The 20,812-nt window shown below is 40.2% G+C and overlaps 1 protein-coding gene and 1 pseudogene across 1 annotated transcript in view; both read right to left on the reverse strand.

Moving 5' to 3' along the window:
- CPLANE1 (ciliogenesis and planar polarity effector complex subunit 1) overlaps positions 1-17,055 on the reverse strand; it is a 138,771-nt gene extending 121,716 nt beyond the window's left edge. Inside the window, exons 1-5 of the mRNA XM_059416317.1 lie at positions 16,809-17,055; positions 8,405-8,532; positions 4,191-4,326; positions 3,961-4,080; positions 3,082-3,314 (exon numbers count right to left, since the gene is read on the reverse strand). Of these exons, the coding sequence (XP_059272300.1) occupies positions 3,082-3,314; positions 3,961-4,080; positions 4,191-4,326; positions 8,405-8,485 (570 nt within the window). The 5' untranslated portion in view covers positions 8,486-8,532; positions 16,809-17,055. The remainder of the gene's footprint in view (positions 1-3,081; positions 3,315-3,960; positions 4,081-4,190; positions 4,327-8,404; positions 8,533-16,808) is intronic.
- A 713-nt stretch (positions 17,056-17,768) lies between these two features.
- The window catches only part of LOC132027492 (putative elongation factor 1-alpha-like 3), an 8,987-nt pseudogene continuing 5,943 nt past the window's right edge, over positions 17,769-20,812 (reverse strand).

Raw genomic sequence — 20,812 nt, forward strand, 5'->3', positions numbered from 1 at the left:
TGCCTGCCTCTCTGTCTACTGTGATCTCTCTCTGTCAAATAAATAAATAAAATCTTTAAAAAAAAAAAAAGAATCTATTTTGTTGTTTTTGTTTGCTCGTTTTTATTTTTATTTTATTTTCTTAAAAGATTTTATTTATTTACTTGACAGACAGAGATCACAGGTAGGCAGAGAGGCAGGCAGAGAGAGACGAGGAAGCAGGCTCTCTGCAGAGCAGAGAGCCCAATGCAGGGCTCAATCCCAGGACCCTGGGATCATGACTGGAGCCAAAGGTTGAGGCCTTAACCCACTGAGTCACACAGGCACCCCTGCTCATTTTGATTTTTAGATTCAACATATAAGTGAAGTCATGGTATTTGTCCTCTGACTTATTTTACTTGGCATTATACTCTCTAGGTTCATCCGTGTCATCACAAATGGCAAGATCTCATTCTTTTTTATCACTGAGTAATATACATGTATACATATCTATCTATCTATATCTCCACTTCTTTATCCACTTACCTATTTTTTTAAAGGTTTATTTATTTATTTGAAAGAGAGAGACAGCGAGAAAGGAAACACAAGCAGTGGGAATGGGAGAGGGAGAAGCAGGCTTCCCACTGAGCTGGGAACCCGATGCGGGGCTCAATCCCAGGACCCAGGAGCCTGGGATCATGACCTGAGCCAAAGGCAGACTCTCAACGATTGTACCACACAGGCGCCCCTATCCACTCACTTATTGATGGACACTGGGTTGCTACCATAGTTTGGCTACTATAAATAATAATGCTGCAATAAACAAAGAGGTACATATGTCTTTTTGAATTAGTGTTTTTGTGTTCTTTGGGTAAATATCCAGTTGTGGAATTAGTGGATCACATATTTCTATTTTTAATTTTTTGAGGAAACTCCATACTGTTTTCCAAGGTAGCTGTATCAATTTATATTCCCACCAACAGTACATGAAGGTTCTTTTCTCCACATCCTTGTCAAACACATGTTATATCTTATCTTTTTGATACTAGTCATTGATAGGCATCAGGTGATAGATCTCAATATAATTTTGGTTTGCACTTCCCTGATGATTAGTGATGATGAGCAATTTTTCATGCAGCTGAGGCCTTCTGTAGAGAAATGTCTATTCAGGTTCTCTGCCCATTTTTAAATTGGATTATTTGTGGGTTTTTGGTGTTGAGTTGTATAAGTTTTTTGTATACTTTGGATATTAACCCTTTAAAAAAATTTGAAAATTATCTTCTCCAGTTCAATAAATTCCCTTTTTGTTTTGCTGATGGCTGATGGCTTCCTCCTTCCCTGTGCATAAGCTTTTTATTTTTGTGTATTTCCAATAGCTGTTTCCTTTGCCAGAGGAGATACATCTAGGAAAATGTTTCTAAAGCTGATGTCAAAGAAATTACTGCTTATGCTTTCTTTTTTTTTTTTTTTTTAAGATTTTATTTATTTATTTGACAGAGAGAGATTACAAGTAGGCAGAGAGGCAGGCAGAAAGAGAAAGGAGGAAGCAGGCTCCCCACTGAGCAGAGAGCCCGATGCGGGACTCGATCCCAGGACCTTGAGATCATGACCTGAGCCGAAGGCAGCGGCTTAACCCATTGAGCCACCCAGGCGCCCCTGCTTATGCTTTCTTCTAGGAATTTTATAGTTGCAGGTTTCACTTAGGTCTTTAATCTATTTTGAGTTTTTGTGTGTGTGTGGTTTAAGAAAATGGTCCAGTTTTCTCAACAGCATTTGTTGAAGAGACTGTCTTTTCCCCCACTATATATTCTTTTTCTTTTTTTTAAAAGAGAGTAGACAATTATATAAACAGAAACTTATAGTTTAAGCAAATAGTTGATGTTCACTAACTGAATTTTTTGTTTTCTTATTCTTAGATTTTATTTACTTATTTGACAGACAGAGATCACAAGTAGGTAGAGAGGCAGGAAGAGAGAGAGAGAAGGGGAAGTATGCTCCCCACTGAGCAGAGAGCCTGATGTCGGGTGCGATCCCAGGACATTGAGATCATGACCTGGCTTAATCCACTGAGCCACCCAGGCGCCCCCCCACCCCCGCTATATATTCTTGCTTCCTTCCTCATAGACTAACTAACCATCTATGCATGGGTTTATTTCTAGGTTCTCTGTTCTGTTCCACTGAGCTATGTGTCTATTTTTGTGCCTGCCCTGTACTGGTTTGATCACCTTCAGCTTTGCTCTTCTTTTCCAAGACTGCTTTGGCTGCTCGGGATCTTTTGTGCTCTGTACAAATTGGGATTTATTTGTTCTAGTTCTTTGAAAAATGTTGTTATGTTGATAGGGATTGCATTAAATCTGTAGACTGCTTTGGGTAGCATGGACATTTCAACAATACTCGTTCTCCCAATTCATGAGCATGGAATATCTTTCCATTTGTTTGTGTCATCTTTAATTTCTTTAATCAATGTTTAAAAAGTTTTCAGAATACAGACCTTTCGCCTCCTTGGTTAAGTTTATTCCTAGGTATTTTATTCTTTTTGGTGCAATTATAAATGAAATTGTTTTCCTAATTTCTCTTTTTGCTACATCATTTTTTTTTAATTTTTTTTTTTTTAAGATTTTATTTATTTGCTTGACAGAGAGAGATCACAAGTAGGCATAGAAGCAGGCAGAGAGAGAGAGAGGAGGAAGCAGGCTCCCTGCTGAGCAGAGTGCCCGATGCGGGACTCGATCCCAGGACCCTGAGATCATGACCTGAGCCGAAGGCAGCGGCTTAACCCACTGAGCCACCCAGGCGCCCCGCTACATCATTTTTATTGTAGAGAAATGCAAGAGATTTCTATATAACCACCTCATATCCTATGACTTTACTGAATTCATTTATCAGTTCTAATAGTTTTTTTGGTGCAGTTCAAACCATTTTTAATAAACATTTAAAAAAATATAACTAAGAAATGTAAAAATATTTTTTCTACAATAATTTCATAATTACTCTGACAATTAACGATGACTAAAGCTATATAACAGTGCTTTACACACTCTGCTCAGTAGCTTCACAAAGAGTGCCTGTTCTTAGAGTCAGAGATCTCAACTCCTGTAGCACCCTGTCTGATTTGGATTTTACCTCATTTTTTATAAAAACAGCATGCACTACAGCTTCTTTATCTTCATTTGAAGGCAAATGAACTGCTTCTTCAGGTATGATCTGGGACCACTGGCCTACCAATGAAGGGCTTTTAGAAGAGAAGATATTCTTGAATTCCAAATATTCCCAAAGAAATATGCTTCCAGAAGGAGTTATAAGCAGAACTCTCTTCCCATTTCCAGATACATAAAAGTACAGTCTCAAGGAGCTCGCTTAAAAAAAAAAAAAGTTAATTAAACTTCTGAAGTCTGAATTCTTCCCAGAAAGTACATAATTCATCTCTTCTGACAATAAGAAACCTAAATGATGCTTCCATTCAGGATAAAACTAAGGCACTACTAATAAATTAAAAGTACAAATAATAGTAACATTTATCATGTACCTGTTATGTGATTTTAGGAACCCACTGTTGTTGTTGTTTTTAAGGCTGTATTTATTTATTTGACAGAAAGAGACACAGCAAGAGAGGGAAAACAAGGAGGGGAAGTAGGAGAGGGAGAAGCAGGCTTCCTGCTGAGCAGGGAGCCTGATGTGAAGCTCCATCCCAGGACCCTGGGATCACGACCTGAGCCAAAGGCAGATGCTTAACCACTGAGCCATCCAGACAGCCAAGGAACCCATTGTTATCAGATATGTTAGGCCAGACATTTCTTCAAGATAAATCTAAGTATCACAAATAAACACCACCAAAAAAAAAATCATATACAAGAAAACATAGATATGTATATATTCTCTATATATACAGATATATATATGCACACATACAGAGATATATTTTTAAAATAGTAATAGGAAAATGTTTCATCTTTTCTTTCTATTTACCAAGTAAACCAATTTAAGCAAATAAAAAACTCCTACCTATTGCAGCTTGAATCATTTTCTTAGGCTCTTCAGTTGTCTGTATAGTTTTTAAGCAATCTTGATCCTTGTTCCAAAGAAAAAGCTCCCCTGTAGTGAGTACCCCAGCCAGCCAGGCATCTGTTTCCAAAAAGGAAATACAACACCTATAATCTAATATTTCCCTTGATATTGCCCCAAATTATGAACAAACACAATCTAGCCTTTTGAAAATATTAGTACTACTTAACCATTAATGGATGTTGTTAGGACAATAACATCCTTCAGTAAAGGCTGCAGACAAGGAATTTTCTTCTTTGTTCTTCCTGATAGCAAATTAATTTCATTTATGAATTTATCATCCAAAAGAAAAACAGCTTCATTTTCCTAAGAGAAGAAACATGTGAGACTTAAGAGGTGCCAGAAGTTCGTTCAACCTCTAACCTAAACAATCCCAGAAAGGGAAATAAAGTAACATTCAAGAAAGATTATACACTTGTATCACAAATAATAAAATTATTATTATATTATGAATGTTATATATTATGATAGTATAATAATAAAATGATTAGGTAACCTGGAGATTTTTTTCATTCTGTCTTAAAATATTTCTTTTTTTTTTTTTTAAAGATTTTATTTATTATTTATTTGACAGAGAGAGAGATCACAAGTAGATGGAGAGGCAGGCAGAGAGAGCGAAAGATAGAGTGAAGCAGGCTCCCTGCTGAGCAGAGAGCCCGATGCGGGACTCGATCCCAGGACCCTGAGATCATGACCTGAGCCGAAGGCAGCGGCTTAACCCACTGAGCCACCCAGGCGCCCTTAAAATATTTCTTAATAGAATTACTAGGTAGGGGGGTGCCTAGGTGGCTCAGTGGGTTAAAGCCTCTGCCTTCGGCTCAGGTCATGATCTCAGGGCTCTGGGATCGAGCCCCGCATCGGGCTCTGCTCAGCAGGGAGCCTGCTTCCACCTCTCTCTCTCTGTCTGCCTCCCTGCCTACTTGTGATCTCTGTCTGTGAAATAAATAAATAAATAATCTTTAAAAAAAAAAAAAAAGAATCACTAGGTAGGATAACCTAATGTTTGCATCTAAATCTTTTTGATTTTTAAAATTATAGTAGTATCTTCCAATTCTGCTAGCCAAAATGGAGTTATGTGTTAATTTCATCAATTTGAAAAGTAGTATGGGCAAGTTTTTAAACTATTTACCTAGATTAAAACAGATATGGCTTCTAAAATGTATAAACCCCAGGCTCTGATTATTTTTTATTATCTAGAAAAAGCATGCTGTTTTGAATGAACCTTGTTTTCATATATTTTAGGCCAGTGGTTTTCAAAGTACTACCTAACCAATACTATTAGCAACACCTAAGACCTTGTTAGAAAAGCACCCTCTCCACCCAGACCTACTCAATCAGGAATTCCAAGAGTGGGGCCCAACACTTGTTTTAAAAAGATCACCAGCAAAAGGGGCAGCTGAGTGGCTCAGTTGGTTAAGTATCTGACTCAATCTCAGCTTAGGTCTTGATCTCAGGGTTGTGAGTTCAAGTTCTGGGTTGGGCATCAGATGACTCTGAATAACTGGAAAATTCAAGAGACACTGTTCTAGAGGAAGTTAACAATGTAATTTCCCACAGGAATGATTCTAAACACCAAGTTTTTAAATTTTCATAATTATTACATTTTCTAAGCGGATTTTATAGGTTTGCCAATTTTCCCTAAAGAAAATGTGAATGGTGTTCCTGGATTGCTGGTATATTCTGGCCCATCTTTATTCTAAGTTCTAAGAGGCACTTTTATTGAGTACTCATGCAAATCACAATGGGAGGAAACACTTCACTGACTATTCCAGTAAAGAAAGGTTCAGAAGATTAAATATTCTCTTTTGGTTACACAAAAAAGCTTTTGCACCATGCAGGAGGAAACCATCAACAAAACAAAAAGGCAATCTGCTGAATGGTAGAAGACATTTGCAAATGATAGATCTGGTAAGAGGTTAAAATGCAAAGTATAAAAAGAAATTATACAACTGTACACCAAAAAGCCCCAAATAATCCAATTAAAAAATGGGCAGAGGACCTGAATAGACATTTTTCTACAAAAGACATATAGATGGCCAACAGATGCATGAAAAGATGCTCAAAATCACTAATCATCAGGTCAGTGCAAATCAAAATCACACTGAAATATATCACTTAACACCTGTCAGCATGACTAAAATCAAAAAGATAAGAAGGGGGCCACCTACATGGCTCAATCAAGTGTCTGAGTCTTGGTTTCAGCTCAGGTCATGATCTCATGGTCCTGAGTTCAAGCCCTGCTTTGGGCTCTATGCTCAGCGGGGAGTCTGCTTGAGATTTTCTGGCTCTCCCTCTGTCCCTCTCCCTGCTGGTTTTCCCTCTTTAATAAGTAATCAAAATCTTTAAAGAAAAAAAAAAAAAAAAGATAAAAGGGGCACCTGGCTGGCTCAGTCAGTAGACTATGCAACTCTTGGTCTCCGCTTGTGAGTTTGAACCCTATGCTGGGTGTAGAGATTACTTACAAATAAAATCTTAAAAAAACAAAACAAAACAGAAATAACAAGTGTTTGGCAAGGATATGAAGAAAAATGGACTCTTGTGCACTGTTGGTAGAAATATAAATTGGTTCAGCCACTGTGGAAAATACTATGGAATTTCCTCAAAAAATTAAAAATACAAATACCGTGTGATCCACTAATTCCACTACTGGATTTTACTTTATTTTTTAAAGATTTTATTTATTTATTCTTCAGAGAGAGAGAGAGCAAGAACAAGCAGGGGAAGCACCAAGCAGAGAGAGAAGCAGGCTCCTGACTAAGCAAGGTGACTGATGTGGGACTCCATCCTAGCATGCTGGGATCCTGACCTAAGCTGAAGGCAGCCACTTAACAGACTGAGCCACCCAGGCATTCCTGAATTTTTTTTTTTAAGATTTTATTTATTTATTTGTCAGAGAGAGAGAGAGAGAGCACAAAGTGGACTTTGCCAGAGCTTCCCAGAGGTGAGATAAGTGGGGAGATGGGCAAAATTGTTGAAGGGGATTAAGAGGCACAGAAGTCCAGTCACAAATAAGTTACGGAGATGAAAAGTATAGCATTGGGTATGTACTCAATAACACTGTAACAATGTTATATGATGACAGATGGTGACTAATTGTGAGGAGCAACAATTAATGCACAGAACTGTAGAATATGTTATACACCTGAAATCAATATAACATTATGTTAATTATATTTAAATTAACATTTTTCATTAAAAAGCTCCCTTTGGGGACACCTGGGTGGGTCAGTGGGTTAAAGCCTCTGCCTTCAGCTCAGGTCATGATCCCAGGGTCCTGTGATCAAGCCCCGAATCAGGCTCTCTGCTCAATGGGGAGCCTGCTCCCCCCTCTCTCTGTCTCTGCCTGCCTCTCTGCTTACTTGTGATCTGTCTGTCCAATAAAAAAAAAAAGCTCCCTTTGAAGGGCACCTGGGTGGCTTAGTCAGTTAAGTGTCAGACTTCAGCTCGGGTCATGATCTCGGGATCCTGGGATTGGGCCCCAAGTCATGCTCCATGCTCAGCAGGGAGTCTGAGTCTTCCTCTCTCTCTCTCTCTTTCTTTCTCCCCCCCCCCTGCTCATGTTCTCTCTCTCAAATAAATACAATCTTAAAAAATAAAAATAAAAATAAAAATAAAAATAAAAATAAAAAAAAAACAGCTCCCCGGGCACCTGGGTGGCTCAGCTGGTTAAGCGACTGCCTTCGGCTCAGGTCATGATCCTGGAGTGCCGGGACTGAGTCCCACATCAGGCTCCCTGCTTGGCAGGGGAGTCTGCTTCTCCCTCTGACCCTCCATCTTCTCATGCTCTCTCTCTCTCATTCTCTCTCTCAAATAAAGAAATAAAATCTTTAAAACAAATGAACAGGGCACCTGGATGGCTTAGTGGGTTGAGCCTCTGCCCTCGGCTGGGTGATCTCGGGATCCTGGGATCGAGTCCCGCATCAGGCTCTCTGCTTGGCAGGGAGCCTGCTTTCTCCTCTCTCTGCCTGCCTATCTGCCTACTTGTGATCTCTCCCTGTCAAATAAATAAATAAAATATTTTAAATAAATAAATAAATAAATAAAACAAATGAACAACAACAACAAAAAACTCCCCTTGATATACGCCATTTCAACCTTAAATGTAATAAGACGAAAAAATTTTTTTGAAAGTAAAATATTTCTTTTAGACAAACCATTTAACTTTCTGGAAAAGCTAACTTGCTCACCATAAAAAAAAGGAAAAAAAAAAGAAAGAAAGAAAGAAAAAAAGAGAAAAGAAAAAACCCACAAAAAATCCTGTTCTATGAGCACATGATTCTTCTAATTATGGTGGTTTAAGACCAGAGAACATTCTATCTTAGAGGCAAAGTATACATTTAACACATTATTACAGCTGTTACTATATGAAGAAAGAAAAACCTACCTGTCCTAACCAGGAGACTCTTGGCCAAGGCTTTTTCTGCTTGATACTTGTTGATGTCAAAACTTCTAATCTTATCTCCATGCTTGTCAAAGTAACAATGACCAATTAAGTAAACAGTCCCCAAGACGCTGTAAAAAAAATTACAATAATAATAAATAGCCCAAAAGATTTACTGACGATCCTAATTTAGAATGTTCACATAGTAAATTGCTTTTCCATCATCTCAAATTAACTCACTTCTTAAGGTAAGATACTGATAATACATTTAGTATCTCGTATCTCAAACAGGCAAAATGCATTTGCTTTTTTTTTTTTTTCATAAGTTTTTCCTCAGACTACAAAGATAAAAATAAACTAGGAAAAGATATTGACAATAAAGTTTCTATGCAATATGCATTTCTCGGTGTCATAGGTTGTATTTCCCAAGGTTGGCCACAATAGTATCTCCCATCCCACATGCTCTTTTCATACTGTGACTTTGACACTTCTCTCATTGAGCTATTTGAGATAGGAGATACTAAATGTATTCTCAATATCTTACCTTAAAAAGAAGAAACCATGACTCTATATAATTATGAATAAGTAGTCAATTGAACATTTTATTTAAAATGGTATATTCACATTGTTTCAAAGTATAAAAATACCCTATAAAGTACTCATTAATTGCAAAAAAGAGTAACTTTATAATGAAGAAGCCAGACAGCCTCCGTTTAATCCAATGATCAAAATGAAAATTATTGGGACATCTAGGTGGCTCAGTCAGTTAAACGGTTGCCTTCAGCTCAGGTCATGATCCCAGAGTCCTGGTATCAAGTCCTGCATTGGGCTCCTTGCTCAGCAGGGAGCCTGCTTCTCTCTCTCCCACTGCCCGCCACTCTGCCTGCTTGTGCTCTCTCTTTCTCTATGTCAAATAAATAAATAAAATCTTTAAAAAAATGAAAATTATCGGGGCGCCTGGGTGGCTCAGTGGGTTAAAGCCTCTGCCTTCAGCTCAGGTCATGGTCCCAGGATCCTGGAATCGAGCCCCACATCGGGTTCTCTGCTCGGTGGGGAGCCTTACTCCTCTCTCTCTCTCTCTGCCTGCCTCTCTGCCTACTTGTGATCTCTGTCTGTCAAATAAATAAGTAAAATCTTTTAAAAAAAATGAAAATTATCAAAATGGATCAACTGGAGAATGTGTTGCCTAATAGGTAAAATGAGAAAAATTTCTCTGTGAAATATGTGCAAAAGATACATAACCTGAACCTAATCACAAGGATGTATTAGGCAAACCCAAATTGAGGGACATCCTACAAAATAACTGATCTGAAATCTTCAAAAGTTTTAAGGTTATGAAAGTTGGGAAAAAGATCAAGAGACTGGTCCCAAGTGGAAAACCTGATAACTAAATGAATTGCAATAAGTAACTGTACATTTTATCTTTTCATGATAAAGGACAATATTGGCAACTGGAAAAACTTGAATAGAAAGAGAAACTGAGGATGATATGGTTGTAATGTAGGAATCTTAATTTTCTGCTTTTGATGGGTATCTTCCATATATGTAGGTAATGTCCTTGTTTGCAGAAAATACATACTAAAATATTCCGAGGTAAGAGAACATCAGTTTGTCACTCACTCTCAAATGAGTTATGAAAGATCCTTGTACTATATATGCAATTTTCCTGTAAGTTTCTGAGTGTTCCAAATTAATTTTTTTCATTTTTAAAATCAAAAAATCATATGTAATTTGGCCATGGCCTATATTCAATCATAGCCTTATTCTTTTTTTTTAAATGTTATATTCCTAATTCTATTTAGTTTATGAAATCCAAAAATGCTGAATTTATTTGGTATGATTAATGTCATCTTTAAAAAGAAAGTAGCTGAACTTTTTTTTATAAAATAAGCTTTAAAAGAAAAACTATTCAAGTACACCAAAGAGGACCTATTAAGATGCTAGACATCCTCATATTTTATACTGTAACAGTTTTTCAATTGCTTAGAACCCTAATAATCTAAATGACCATGTCCTGAGATACTATTTTTATAAACTTTAAATATAAATAAAACTATAAATAAAAATAAATAAAAGAAAATCTTTAAAAATAGGTAACCACGGGTGCATGGGTGGTTCAGTCAGTTAAATTCCTGACTCTCGATTTTGGCTCAGGTCATGATCTCAGGGTCATGGGACAGAGCTCTGATTTGGGGCTCTGCACTCTGCTTTCAAGTCTCTTCCTCTCTCTGTACCCCTCTCCCACTTGTGCACACACACTCCCTAAAATAAATATATCCCTTTAAAGAAAAGCTAACCAAATGCAAGAGGAATGATTTTATCAGAAAAGCATCATTTGCAGTTCCTAATAAAATAACAGATCTAGATCTAGTCAACAGTGTCAGTGGTTGCTAAAACTATTAGATGAAAGTAGACAGAGAAATTTATTAGGTGAACTGACATGGCCTACCATCTTAAAATTACTAACTATGAGACAAAGACATTATATTCCTCCTGATATGTTGCTACATAGTTGGGAAGTACACGAAACTATCTATGAAATATTCTTTTTTTTTAAGATTTGAGAGAATGAGCAGTGGGTGGGGGAGGGGTAGAAAGAGAGGAAGAAGCAAACTCCCCACTGAGCAGGGAGCCCAACACCGTGCTCGATCCCAGGACCCCCAAGATCATGACCTGAGCCAAAGGCAAGACATTTAATCAACTGAGCTAACCAGGCACCACTGAAACATTCTTAAAAAGATAAAAAGTTAAAACTGAACCTTAATCTATATCTGATTCTAAACACCAATTGACAAGAAATAAAGTAAAGGAACATATTAAATACACCAAGGAGAATAAAATCAACCAAATTCAGAGTGTAAAAAATGTTCCAGGATAACTGACGCAGTTTCAACAAATAAATGGTACTTTGAAGGGAGAGGGGCACCTGGGTCGCTCAGTCAGTTAAGCATCTGACTCTTGATTCCAGCACTGGTAATGATCTCAGGGTTATGCGATGGAGCCCCAAGTTGGGCTCCACACTCAGTGGAGAGCCTGCTTGAGATTCTTTCTCTCCCTCTCTCTCTGCCCCTTCTCCACTCACACATGTTCTAAAACAAATAAAATCTTTTTTAAAAGGGGGGAAGGGGAAGAAACTGCTATATATGTATTATATATAGATATAGACATATATATATTTATAAGGGGGGAGTGTCAAGAAACATAATAACCAAATGTAATATACAAAGATCTTTTTGGACCTTAAATAAAAACTGTTAGAAATAGATATTCAGCAGCTGCCAAAAAGAGTAAGATCTCAAAAAAAAAAAAAAAAAAAAAAGAATAAGAAAGATCTCTGTGACCTGTGATTTCTGAAATATATTGTTAATTGAAAAAAAGTAAAGTGCAGGGATGCCTGGGTGGCTCAGTCTGTTAAGGCATCTGCCTTTGGCTCAGTTCAGAACCCCAAGGTCCTGGGATTGAATCCCACATCTGGCTCCTTCTGCAGTAGGTAGCCAGCTTCTCCCTCTGCCTGCCACTTCCCCTACTTGTTCTCTGACAAATAAATAAAATCCTTTAATAAATAAAACAAGCTTCACTTACTCTTTAATAAAAAGAGAGAGAGAAAAGTAAAGTGCAAAATTGCATATGTGGGGTGTCTACCCGGCACAGTTAGTACAACAAGCCACTCCAGAACTGGGGTTTGAGCCTTATTTGGGTGTGGAGTCTACTTTTAAAAGAGTATACCTAGGGGTGCCTGGGTGGCTCAGTCCTTAAGTGTCTGCCTTTGGCTCAGGTCATGATCCCAGGGTCCTGGGATCCAGCCCCATATCAGGCTCCCAGCTTGGCAGAGAGCACACTTCTCCCTTTTCCACTCCCTCTGTTTGTATTCTCACTCCCCCCCATTCTCTCTGTCAAATAAATAAATAGAATCTTTAAAAAAAAAAAGAGAGAGAGAGAGAGAGAGTATACCTAGTATGCAACTTTGTACGTAAGAAGAAGAAAATAACATAAGCATCATTTAACTTGGTAAAAAGAAACAAAAATAGAACAAAAATTAACAAAATAGGTTAACTACCATGGGGTGGGGGTGGCAAAGTGAAAAGGCTGGGGAGAGGATACTTAATACACCTTTTTTGTACAGTTTTGGCTTTTGGAATTATATTAATAAACAAGAATTGGTGGGGACATAAAACTTAATACAAAGAGATGCAAATCTGACTATATTTCAAATGAGTAAAATAACCACAATGAAAAGAAAAAGGATTAATTCAAGTAACTTTTAAATACAGTATTTTGATGATATACTCTCAAACTGAAGACAAAAAAAACTACAAACAAATCTCAAACTTCTTAGTAGGTTTGTTTTTACCAGGGGTAAGAGTATAGAAATTATGAAACTATTTCTTGTATATTGTAGGAGTGAGCAAATGAGTGTGTGTGTGTGTGTGTGTGTATTTCATATATATATATATGGATGGGAGCCAGCATTTTCATTGTAGAAGAAATGGAAACCAAAGAATGGGGAAACATAATGAAGAGCCCTAAAGGGCTGGATAGGAACTAGATGTGTCAGTATAAAAACTCATGATTTCAAGTTCTATCTTCTAAAGGGGCCTATAGAAGCAATGACACTCTAGCAGCCATGAGCAAACCTAGCACCCAGATTCTGGGTTCTTTTCTTTCTTGTTTTGTTTTGTTTTTTTAAGATCCTACTTACTCATTTGAGAGAGAGAGAGAGAAAAACCACAAGTGGGGTGAGGGGCAGAGGGAGAAGGAGAAACAGATTCCCTGCTGAGCACAAAAGCCCGATCCAATGACATGGGACTTGATCCCAGCACCCCAAGATCATGACCTGAGCCAAAGTCAGATACTTAACTGACTGAGCCACCCAGGCATCCCCAGACTTTGGTTTCTAACTACCATTCCTCAGTCAGAGAAACCTTGAAAAACAGCTGATTTCAGGGCAGAGATAGTGAAGGAAACAAATGGACCTGCAACATCTTATTCCAAAGTAAGGAAGCAAACATATAATGGGGGCATGTCAAAAACAAACAGGACCAAGGAGTGTCTGGGAGGCTTAGTTGGTTAACCACCCAACTCTTGGTTTCAGTTCAAGTCAAGAGTCTCGGGATCACGGGATTGAGCCACACCTAGGGCTCCATGCTGAGAAGAGTCTGCTTGGGATTCTTAACCTCTTCACTCTCCCCTGCCCCCAACCTTGTGAGGACACATGCACACGCACTCTCTTTCTCTCTCTCAAATAAATAAATACTCTAGAAACTTTCTTTCTAGAAGGATGAAGGACCGACCAAGACTGATGGGCCAGGGGCGCCTGCGTGGCTCAGTGGGTTAAGACTGATGGGCCAAATCCCAAGTCATATTTGAGACAATCTTATCAAAATAAAGATAAGCAATAGGTTACAATCAATTAAATAAACAATAAACAAGGCCTCACTGATCTGAGGGTAGATGTGGAAAATCACCATTTTGCAATTGTCATAGTTAAAACTAATTAGGGATGAACCATCAACAGAGGCAGAGGGAGAGGGAGCATTCTGATAAAGCACAGGATATTTACATAATCTGGAGGTACTGACCCACAATTGCAGCTGACGCTTGAACAACACAGGTTTGAACTATGAGGATCCACTTATACACAGATTTTGTTTTTTAATAAATATGGTATAGTATTGTAAATGTATTTTCTCTTAGATTTTATTAATGCCATTTTCTTTTCTTTAGCTTACTATACTATAATCCAGCATATAATACATACAACATACAAAATATGTGTTAAATATTTGTTATCGATAAGGCATGGCCAACTGTAGGCTATTAGTAGTTTAGCTTTTCTGTCGTCAGCAGACTTTCAACTGCATGGGGATGGGGGTTGAAACTCCTAACCCCCAGGTGCTTTAAAGGTCAACTGTACTTAAGTTTACAAAAAAGGGGAAAATAATAGTGGAAAGGACAAAAAAATGATAGTGGAGAAAATAAATTAACATCTAACCTCTAAGAGGGAGACATTATGCTCCTCTGATTATGATAATTTGAAAAAGACACAATATTATTTATATTGTATTCCAACCAAAAATTTCAAACCTAACTCTATTCATGAAGAAACTAATTCATATTGAAGACTTTGATATAAATGGGCTATTAGCCCTTAAAAATATCAGTATCATGAGAAAGGCTCAAGAACTATTCGAAGTTAAAGAAGTTTAACGATATAAGACAATTAAATGAAATGAAATATCCTGAACTGTATCTTGTACTAGAAAAGAAAATTAGCTGTAAAGGATATTATTGTGACACTTGACATAACTGGAAATACAGACAATAGCACAGATAAAAGTAACATGTCAGTGTTAAACTTGGGGAATTTGATAAATGTACTTGTTTACATAAAAGAGTATCTGAATGAATGAATGAATCAATAAAATCTTTTTAAAAAAAAAAAGCATCATTGCTCTTAGGAAATACATATCGTCCTACTTGAGTAGTAAGGCAGAAAGAGGCATGATGCATGCAATCCACTCTCAAACAGTTCAGAACAAACAAGGTGTGCGCACATGTATAAACAGAAGGAAAAGCATGCGTAATATATAAACAAGTGAAGGGCGCCTGGGTGGCTCAGTTGATTAAGCGACTGCCTTCAGCTCAGGTCATCATACTGGACTCCATGGGATGGAGTCTTGCATCCGGCTCCCAGCTCCATGGGGAGTCTGCTTCTCCCTCTGACCTTCTCCCCTCTCATGCTCTCTCTCACTCTCTTGCTCTCTCTCAAATAAATAAAAAATAAAATAATATCTTAAAAATAAATAAATAAATAAACAAGTGGGCAAAATGGGTAAGAGTATAGGTGTTCTTTAGTATTATTTTTGCAATTTTTCCATAAACCTCAATTTCAAATTCAAAAAAGGAAAATTAATATGACAGAGTATTAAATAACATTAAGGAATTAATGTTATTTTTGATGGTATTTTGTAATTCTATTATAGGTTTGGGTTTTTTTTTTTAAGGATGCTTACCTCTCCTAGGTATGAGATATACAGTATATACTTAAGTATTTATGCCAGGAATTTGCTTTAAAATACTTCAGAAGGGGGCACCTGGGTGGCTCTGGCTCAATACATTCAGCCTTCCACTGAGGTCATGATCCCAGGGTCCTGGGGTTGGCTCCCTGCTCAGCGGGGAGAGAAGCAGAGTGTCTCTCCCTCTGCCCTTACACCTAACCCCACTCTTGCTAGCTCTCTCTAACAAGTAAATGAAATCTTTAAAAAATAATAATAAATAAAATATATCAATAGTATGGACATATAACCTTTCAACTAAAATGTTAAGGATAAAAAGATGGCTCAAGGTGTAAAGACGGTCCTACAGGATTTGATGATGATGGATGGTCTTTCAGCTTTTGAAGTCTAGTGGATGTTCTCACCTCCTGTTTCATGGCAAAGATTATTTCTGCCTCAGAGTGAACTGGCAGTCAAAACCGAATGCTACAGGGCGCCCGGGTGGCTCAGTGGGTTAAAGCCTCTGCCTTCGGCTCAGGTCATGATCCCGGGGTCCTGGAATCCAGTCCCGCATCGGGCTCTCTGCTCAGCCGGGAGCCTGCTTCCTCCTCTGTGTCTGCCTGCCTCTCTGCCTACTTGTGATTTCTCTGTGTCAAATAAATAAAAATATTTAAAAAAAAATTTTTTAAACCCTAATGCTACAGATAATAATAAACATCACGAAACAAAATCAGTTAATGGAAAGAAGAAATAAAAAACTCAGTAACTCACAAAGTAGATTAGGAGGAAAAATATGTTGTCTTACCCCAACAAAGTACCTTTAATTAAAACTCACTGGCGAACGCAATTCCCAGAGAATAATTCAACTTCTGCTTTTTTCCCACCAGAGACGAGCCTAAGACACCGCATCTATTCCTCAGTGCTCTACTAATACTGAAGAACGTCAAAGAAGTGTCCCCCCACGACCACCTCGCCAAAGTCCCTGGATCAGCCCCAGGGACCCCTCCGGAGTTTTCCGCCCCAGCCCGCGGCGGAGGCTTGGTAGGGAGGGCGGCCCTCTCCGGGGCGGGGTGCTCGCCGCGGCGCCCCCCGGGACCGCCCGGGGCTGGAGGACCAGGGCCGGGCCGAGGGCTGGCGCACCCCGGGGTTCGTCCCACGCCGGCCGGAGGGCGACGCGGCCCCGGGAGCTCCCGCGCCTCGGTCAGCCCGAGGATGCTGCGGCGGGAGGACGACGCGGGGAGACTGGGCAGGGCCGAGCGCGAGAGAAGGACGTGGGGACGGGGTGCGGCGGGAGGCGGGGAGTAAGGAGTAAGGAAAATCGCGGACCGGCACGACGCGAGGGTGGAAGGGGCGGCCGAGCCGTGCCGGGAGGGGGCCGGGGTCGTGAGCGGCAAGAATCCGCGGGCAGTTACCTCCGCCGGGGCGCCGCCCGTCCGAGGCGAGAAAGGCGCGGCGAGGCGGAGGACGAAACGGGCAGCGTAGCGAAGAGGCGGGACGGCGACCGCCAGAGGCCCCAGCCGGCCGCCCAGACGCGAGCCCTGTGCCCTGGCGACCGGGGAAGGCGGGGGAGGAGACGCGGGCACCGCCAGGGCGCCTGCTCCGAGCGCGGGCGGGAAGCTCGTGATGCTCCTCCCTCCCTCCGCCTCTGCGCCCGGGCGCTCCGAGTTCCCGCCCCTCTTTTGCGAGCCTAGGAGAGCTCCCGGCTCGAGGCTTCCGCCTCCCGCCGCGGGACTGCCGCGGTCTCCTCAGCTTCCGCCGGGACTTCATCCGCCGGGCGCTCTTCAGACGCTCGCCGCCTGAGCGCCCCGGCGCTGCGCAGCGCTTGCCTGGGAACTGCTTGATAACCGAAATAAATAAATACATAAGATCCTCCGCTGTGGGGACCTCTCTGGACCCGTGAAGAAAAGGGTCGCACACGGCTCTTCACAGGCCGGGTGGGCAATCTACAGCACTAAGGAGGACAGTGTCTGTACTCGCCGTCCTAGTGACTTTTTTTTTTTTTTTAAATTTTGTTCATTTATTTGACAGAGATCACGAGTAGGCAGAGAGGCAGGTGCGGGAGGTGGGGGGGTGGGGTGCAGGCTCCCCGCTGAGCAGAGGACCCCATGCGGGACTCGATCCCAGGACCCTGCGATCACGACCGGAGCCGGCGTCCTTTGCCCCAGTCCTGGTCCCGCTGACTGACCGGGGACAGAAGTCCCCGATAAGCAGATCTCGAGCTCTATCTAGCCTGGAAAAGCATTTTTTTTCGGAGGCATGCTGCGGCTCCCTCCTCGCCCTCCTCTTCACACGTTGATGCCATCGGCCTGGTCGGAGCCTTTTATTTTGTATTCTACAATGTTTCTTTTTTGAGCATTTGCGTCATTTCCCATTTACACTGTAATACCATTACAGAAATTCTCATAAACATTGGTGTACAATGTAGTTTCATTCTTTAACGTCAGAGACAATGAGTCAATATAGATTTTAAAGTTTTTGACTTAGTGTTTCTCGATTCTGGCTGCCTATGAGAATTATTTGGAGAACTTTTAAAAAAAATACTGGCACTTGGGGTTCGCTACTGAAGATTCTGATTTGAGTGATCCGGGATAGAACTCAGTATTGCGTTTAGAAATTCTGCAGTTCTGGGTGCCTGAGTGGCTCAGCGGGTTAAGACCTCTGCCTTCGGCTTGGGTCATGATCTCAAAAGTCCTAGGGTTGAGCCCCACATAGGGCTTTCTGCTCAGCGGAAAGCCTGCTTCCCCCTCTCTGCCTGCCTCTGCCTGTTTATGATCTCTGTCAAATAAATACATAAGATCTTTTAAAACACACACACACACACACAACTTTTAAGAAGTTCTGCAGGTCTAGTAGTGCTCAGTCCCTTGAGTGTGGACTCTTGGGCCAAATCAAGTCATCAAGTCATGATCTCAGTGGTGAGATGAGTCCCAGATCAGGGTCGCTGTGAGCATGGAGCTTGAGATTTTCTCCCTCCCTCTGCCTCTCTCCCTGTTTGTGCTCTCTCTGCTTTTCCCCTCTCTCAAATAAAAAGAACAACAACAAAAAAAATCAATGAATCTCTAAAAGTTCCCCAGGTCTTTACTAGACTTAAAATTTAAAAAATAAATAAAATAAAAAGAATCACACATAAAAAATAAAATAGGGGCACTTGGGTGGCTCAGTGGTTAAGTGTTTGCCTTTGACTCAGGTCATGATCTCAGGGCCCTGGGATCTAGCCCCGCATGGGGGCTCCCTGCTTTGAGGAAAGCCTACTTCTCCCTCTCATATTCCCCCTGTTTATGTTCCCTCTCTCCCATTCTCTGTGTCAAATAAATAAAACGAAACCTTTTTCAAATAATAATAATATGGGGCGCCTGGGTGGCTCAGTGGGTTAAAGCCTCTGCCTTCGGCTCAGGTCATGGTCCCAGGGTCCTGGGATGGAGCCCCGCATCGGGCCCTCTGCTGGGCAGGGAGCCTGCTTCCTCCTCTCTCGCTGCCTGCCTCTCTGCCTGCTTGTGATCTCTGTCTGTCAAATAAATAAATAGATAAATAAATAAATAATAATAATAATAATAATATTATTATTATTATTATTTCCCCAGGGGATTCAAGTGTGAAGTCAAGGTAGAGCCTGATACGTATATTACAAAATTGACATTTGTCCTCATTTGAATCTATGTCAAATAGGTGACAGTGGTAACTCATTATCTCAATATGCATTTTTGATTTCTAATGAGATTGAACATTTTTCAAATATTTACTACCCATTTGTAGTTTAATTCCTTTTTTAATGAATTATCTCTTTATAGTCCCTGATCATTTGTTCAATTGCACTGTTCAAGTTTTTATTATTACAAATAATTACTTATGAGAATTAATTATTCTGCCAAATAGAGCAAATCTGCCATTTATTTTTTAATTTTGTTGATGTAAGTTATATGAAAATATGAAATAACTAAACTTATTTTTATAAGATTTTTAAATTATTCATATCCTCTTTTTAAAAAAAAAATATTTATATATTTGACAGAAAGAGAGGGAGATCACAAGTAGGCAGAGAGGCAGGCAGAGAGAGGAGGAAGCAGGCTCCCCGCCAAGCAGAGAGCCCGATGCAGGGCTCCATCCCAGGACCCTGAGACCATGACCCAAGCGGAAGGCAGAGGCTTAACCCACTGGGCCACCCAGGCACCCCATTCTTATTCTCATTTAAACTGATGTCACTATACCTTTTTTTCTCACTAGAATATCAAAAATGCATACAAAGATTTATTTATTTTAGAGAAAGAGCACATCCACATGCAGGTGTCAGGGGGAGGGACGGGGGAGAGGGAGAGAATCCCAGGGAGACTCCTGCACAGAGAGTGGAGCCCTTCTCACCACCCCCAGATCATGACCTGAGCCAAAAGCAAGAGTCAGAGGCTTAATCAATTAAGCCACCCATGGGCTCAAGAATACGAGTTCTTATAAGAATGTCCAAGGGGTGGAAGAGAACCAAAAGAAAACCTAAGAAGGATGAATCTAGGAAGGAGTAGCCAACCATGGGAAAATGCAAGTAAGGTCAAATAAAAATAAGCCTCATAATTCCCACAGCAGCAGTTTTGATATTTTGTAGTAAGGGTTACAATAGCCATAAAGTAACTAAAATCCTTCTGGTAGTAGATAATAAAAGCAAATCTGACTAGCTTGAGCAAGAGAGGGAATTTATTGTAGAAACTCTGGTGTATACCACAGAATCTAAGGGAGTGGTTTTAACAAACAGTTCTTGGGAAGAACTATAACCACGACAGATCATGAGTGCTCTCTGTAGAATAATGCTCTCTAGTAGAAATTTCTGTAATGGTGAAAATAATCTATGTCTGCTTTGCCCAAAATGGTAGCCATTAGCCACAATGGTATTAAGCACCTGAAATGTAACTAGTGCAGCTGAGACACTGATTTATTTTATTATGTTTTATTCCATTTAAATTAAATTCAAATAAACAAATGTGGCTAGTGGTTCCTGTATTGTACAACACAGCTTTAAAACCTTGCCACTAACATGACTCAATTCCAATTATTCTCAGTTCAAAATTCCAAATCTCGGGTGCCTGGGTGGCTCAGTGGGTTAAAGCCTCTGTCTTCGGCTCAGGTCATGATCCCAGAGTCCTGGAATCAAGCCCCACATCTGGCTCTCTGCTCAACAGGGAGCCTGCACCCCCACGCCCTGCCTACTTGTGATCTCTATCTGTCAAATAAATAAATAAAATCTTATTTTATTTGTGTGTGTGTGTGTCAGTTTTTTTTTTAAAGATTTTATTTATTTTATTTGACAGAGATCACAAGTAAGCAGAGAGGCAGGCAGAGAGAGAGAGAGAGAGAGAGAGAGAGGAGGAAGCAGGCTCCCCGCTGAGCAGAGAGCCCGATGCGGGACTCGATCCCAGGACCCTGAGATCATGAA

This window comes from Mustela nigripes, chromosome 12 (genome assembly GCF_022355385.1).
Source record: "Mustela nigripes isolate SB6536 chromosome 12, MUSNIG.SB6536, whole genome shotgun sequence".
Lineage (NCBI taxonomy): Eukaryota > Metazoa > Chordata > Mammalia > Carnivora > Mustelidae > Mustela > Mustela nigripes.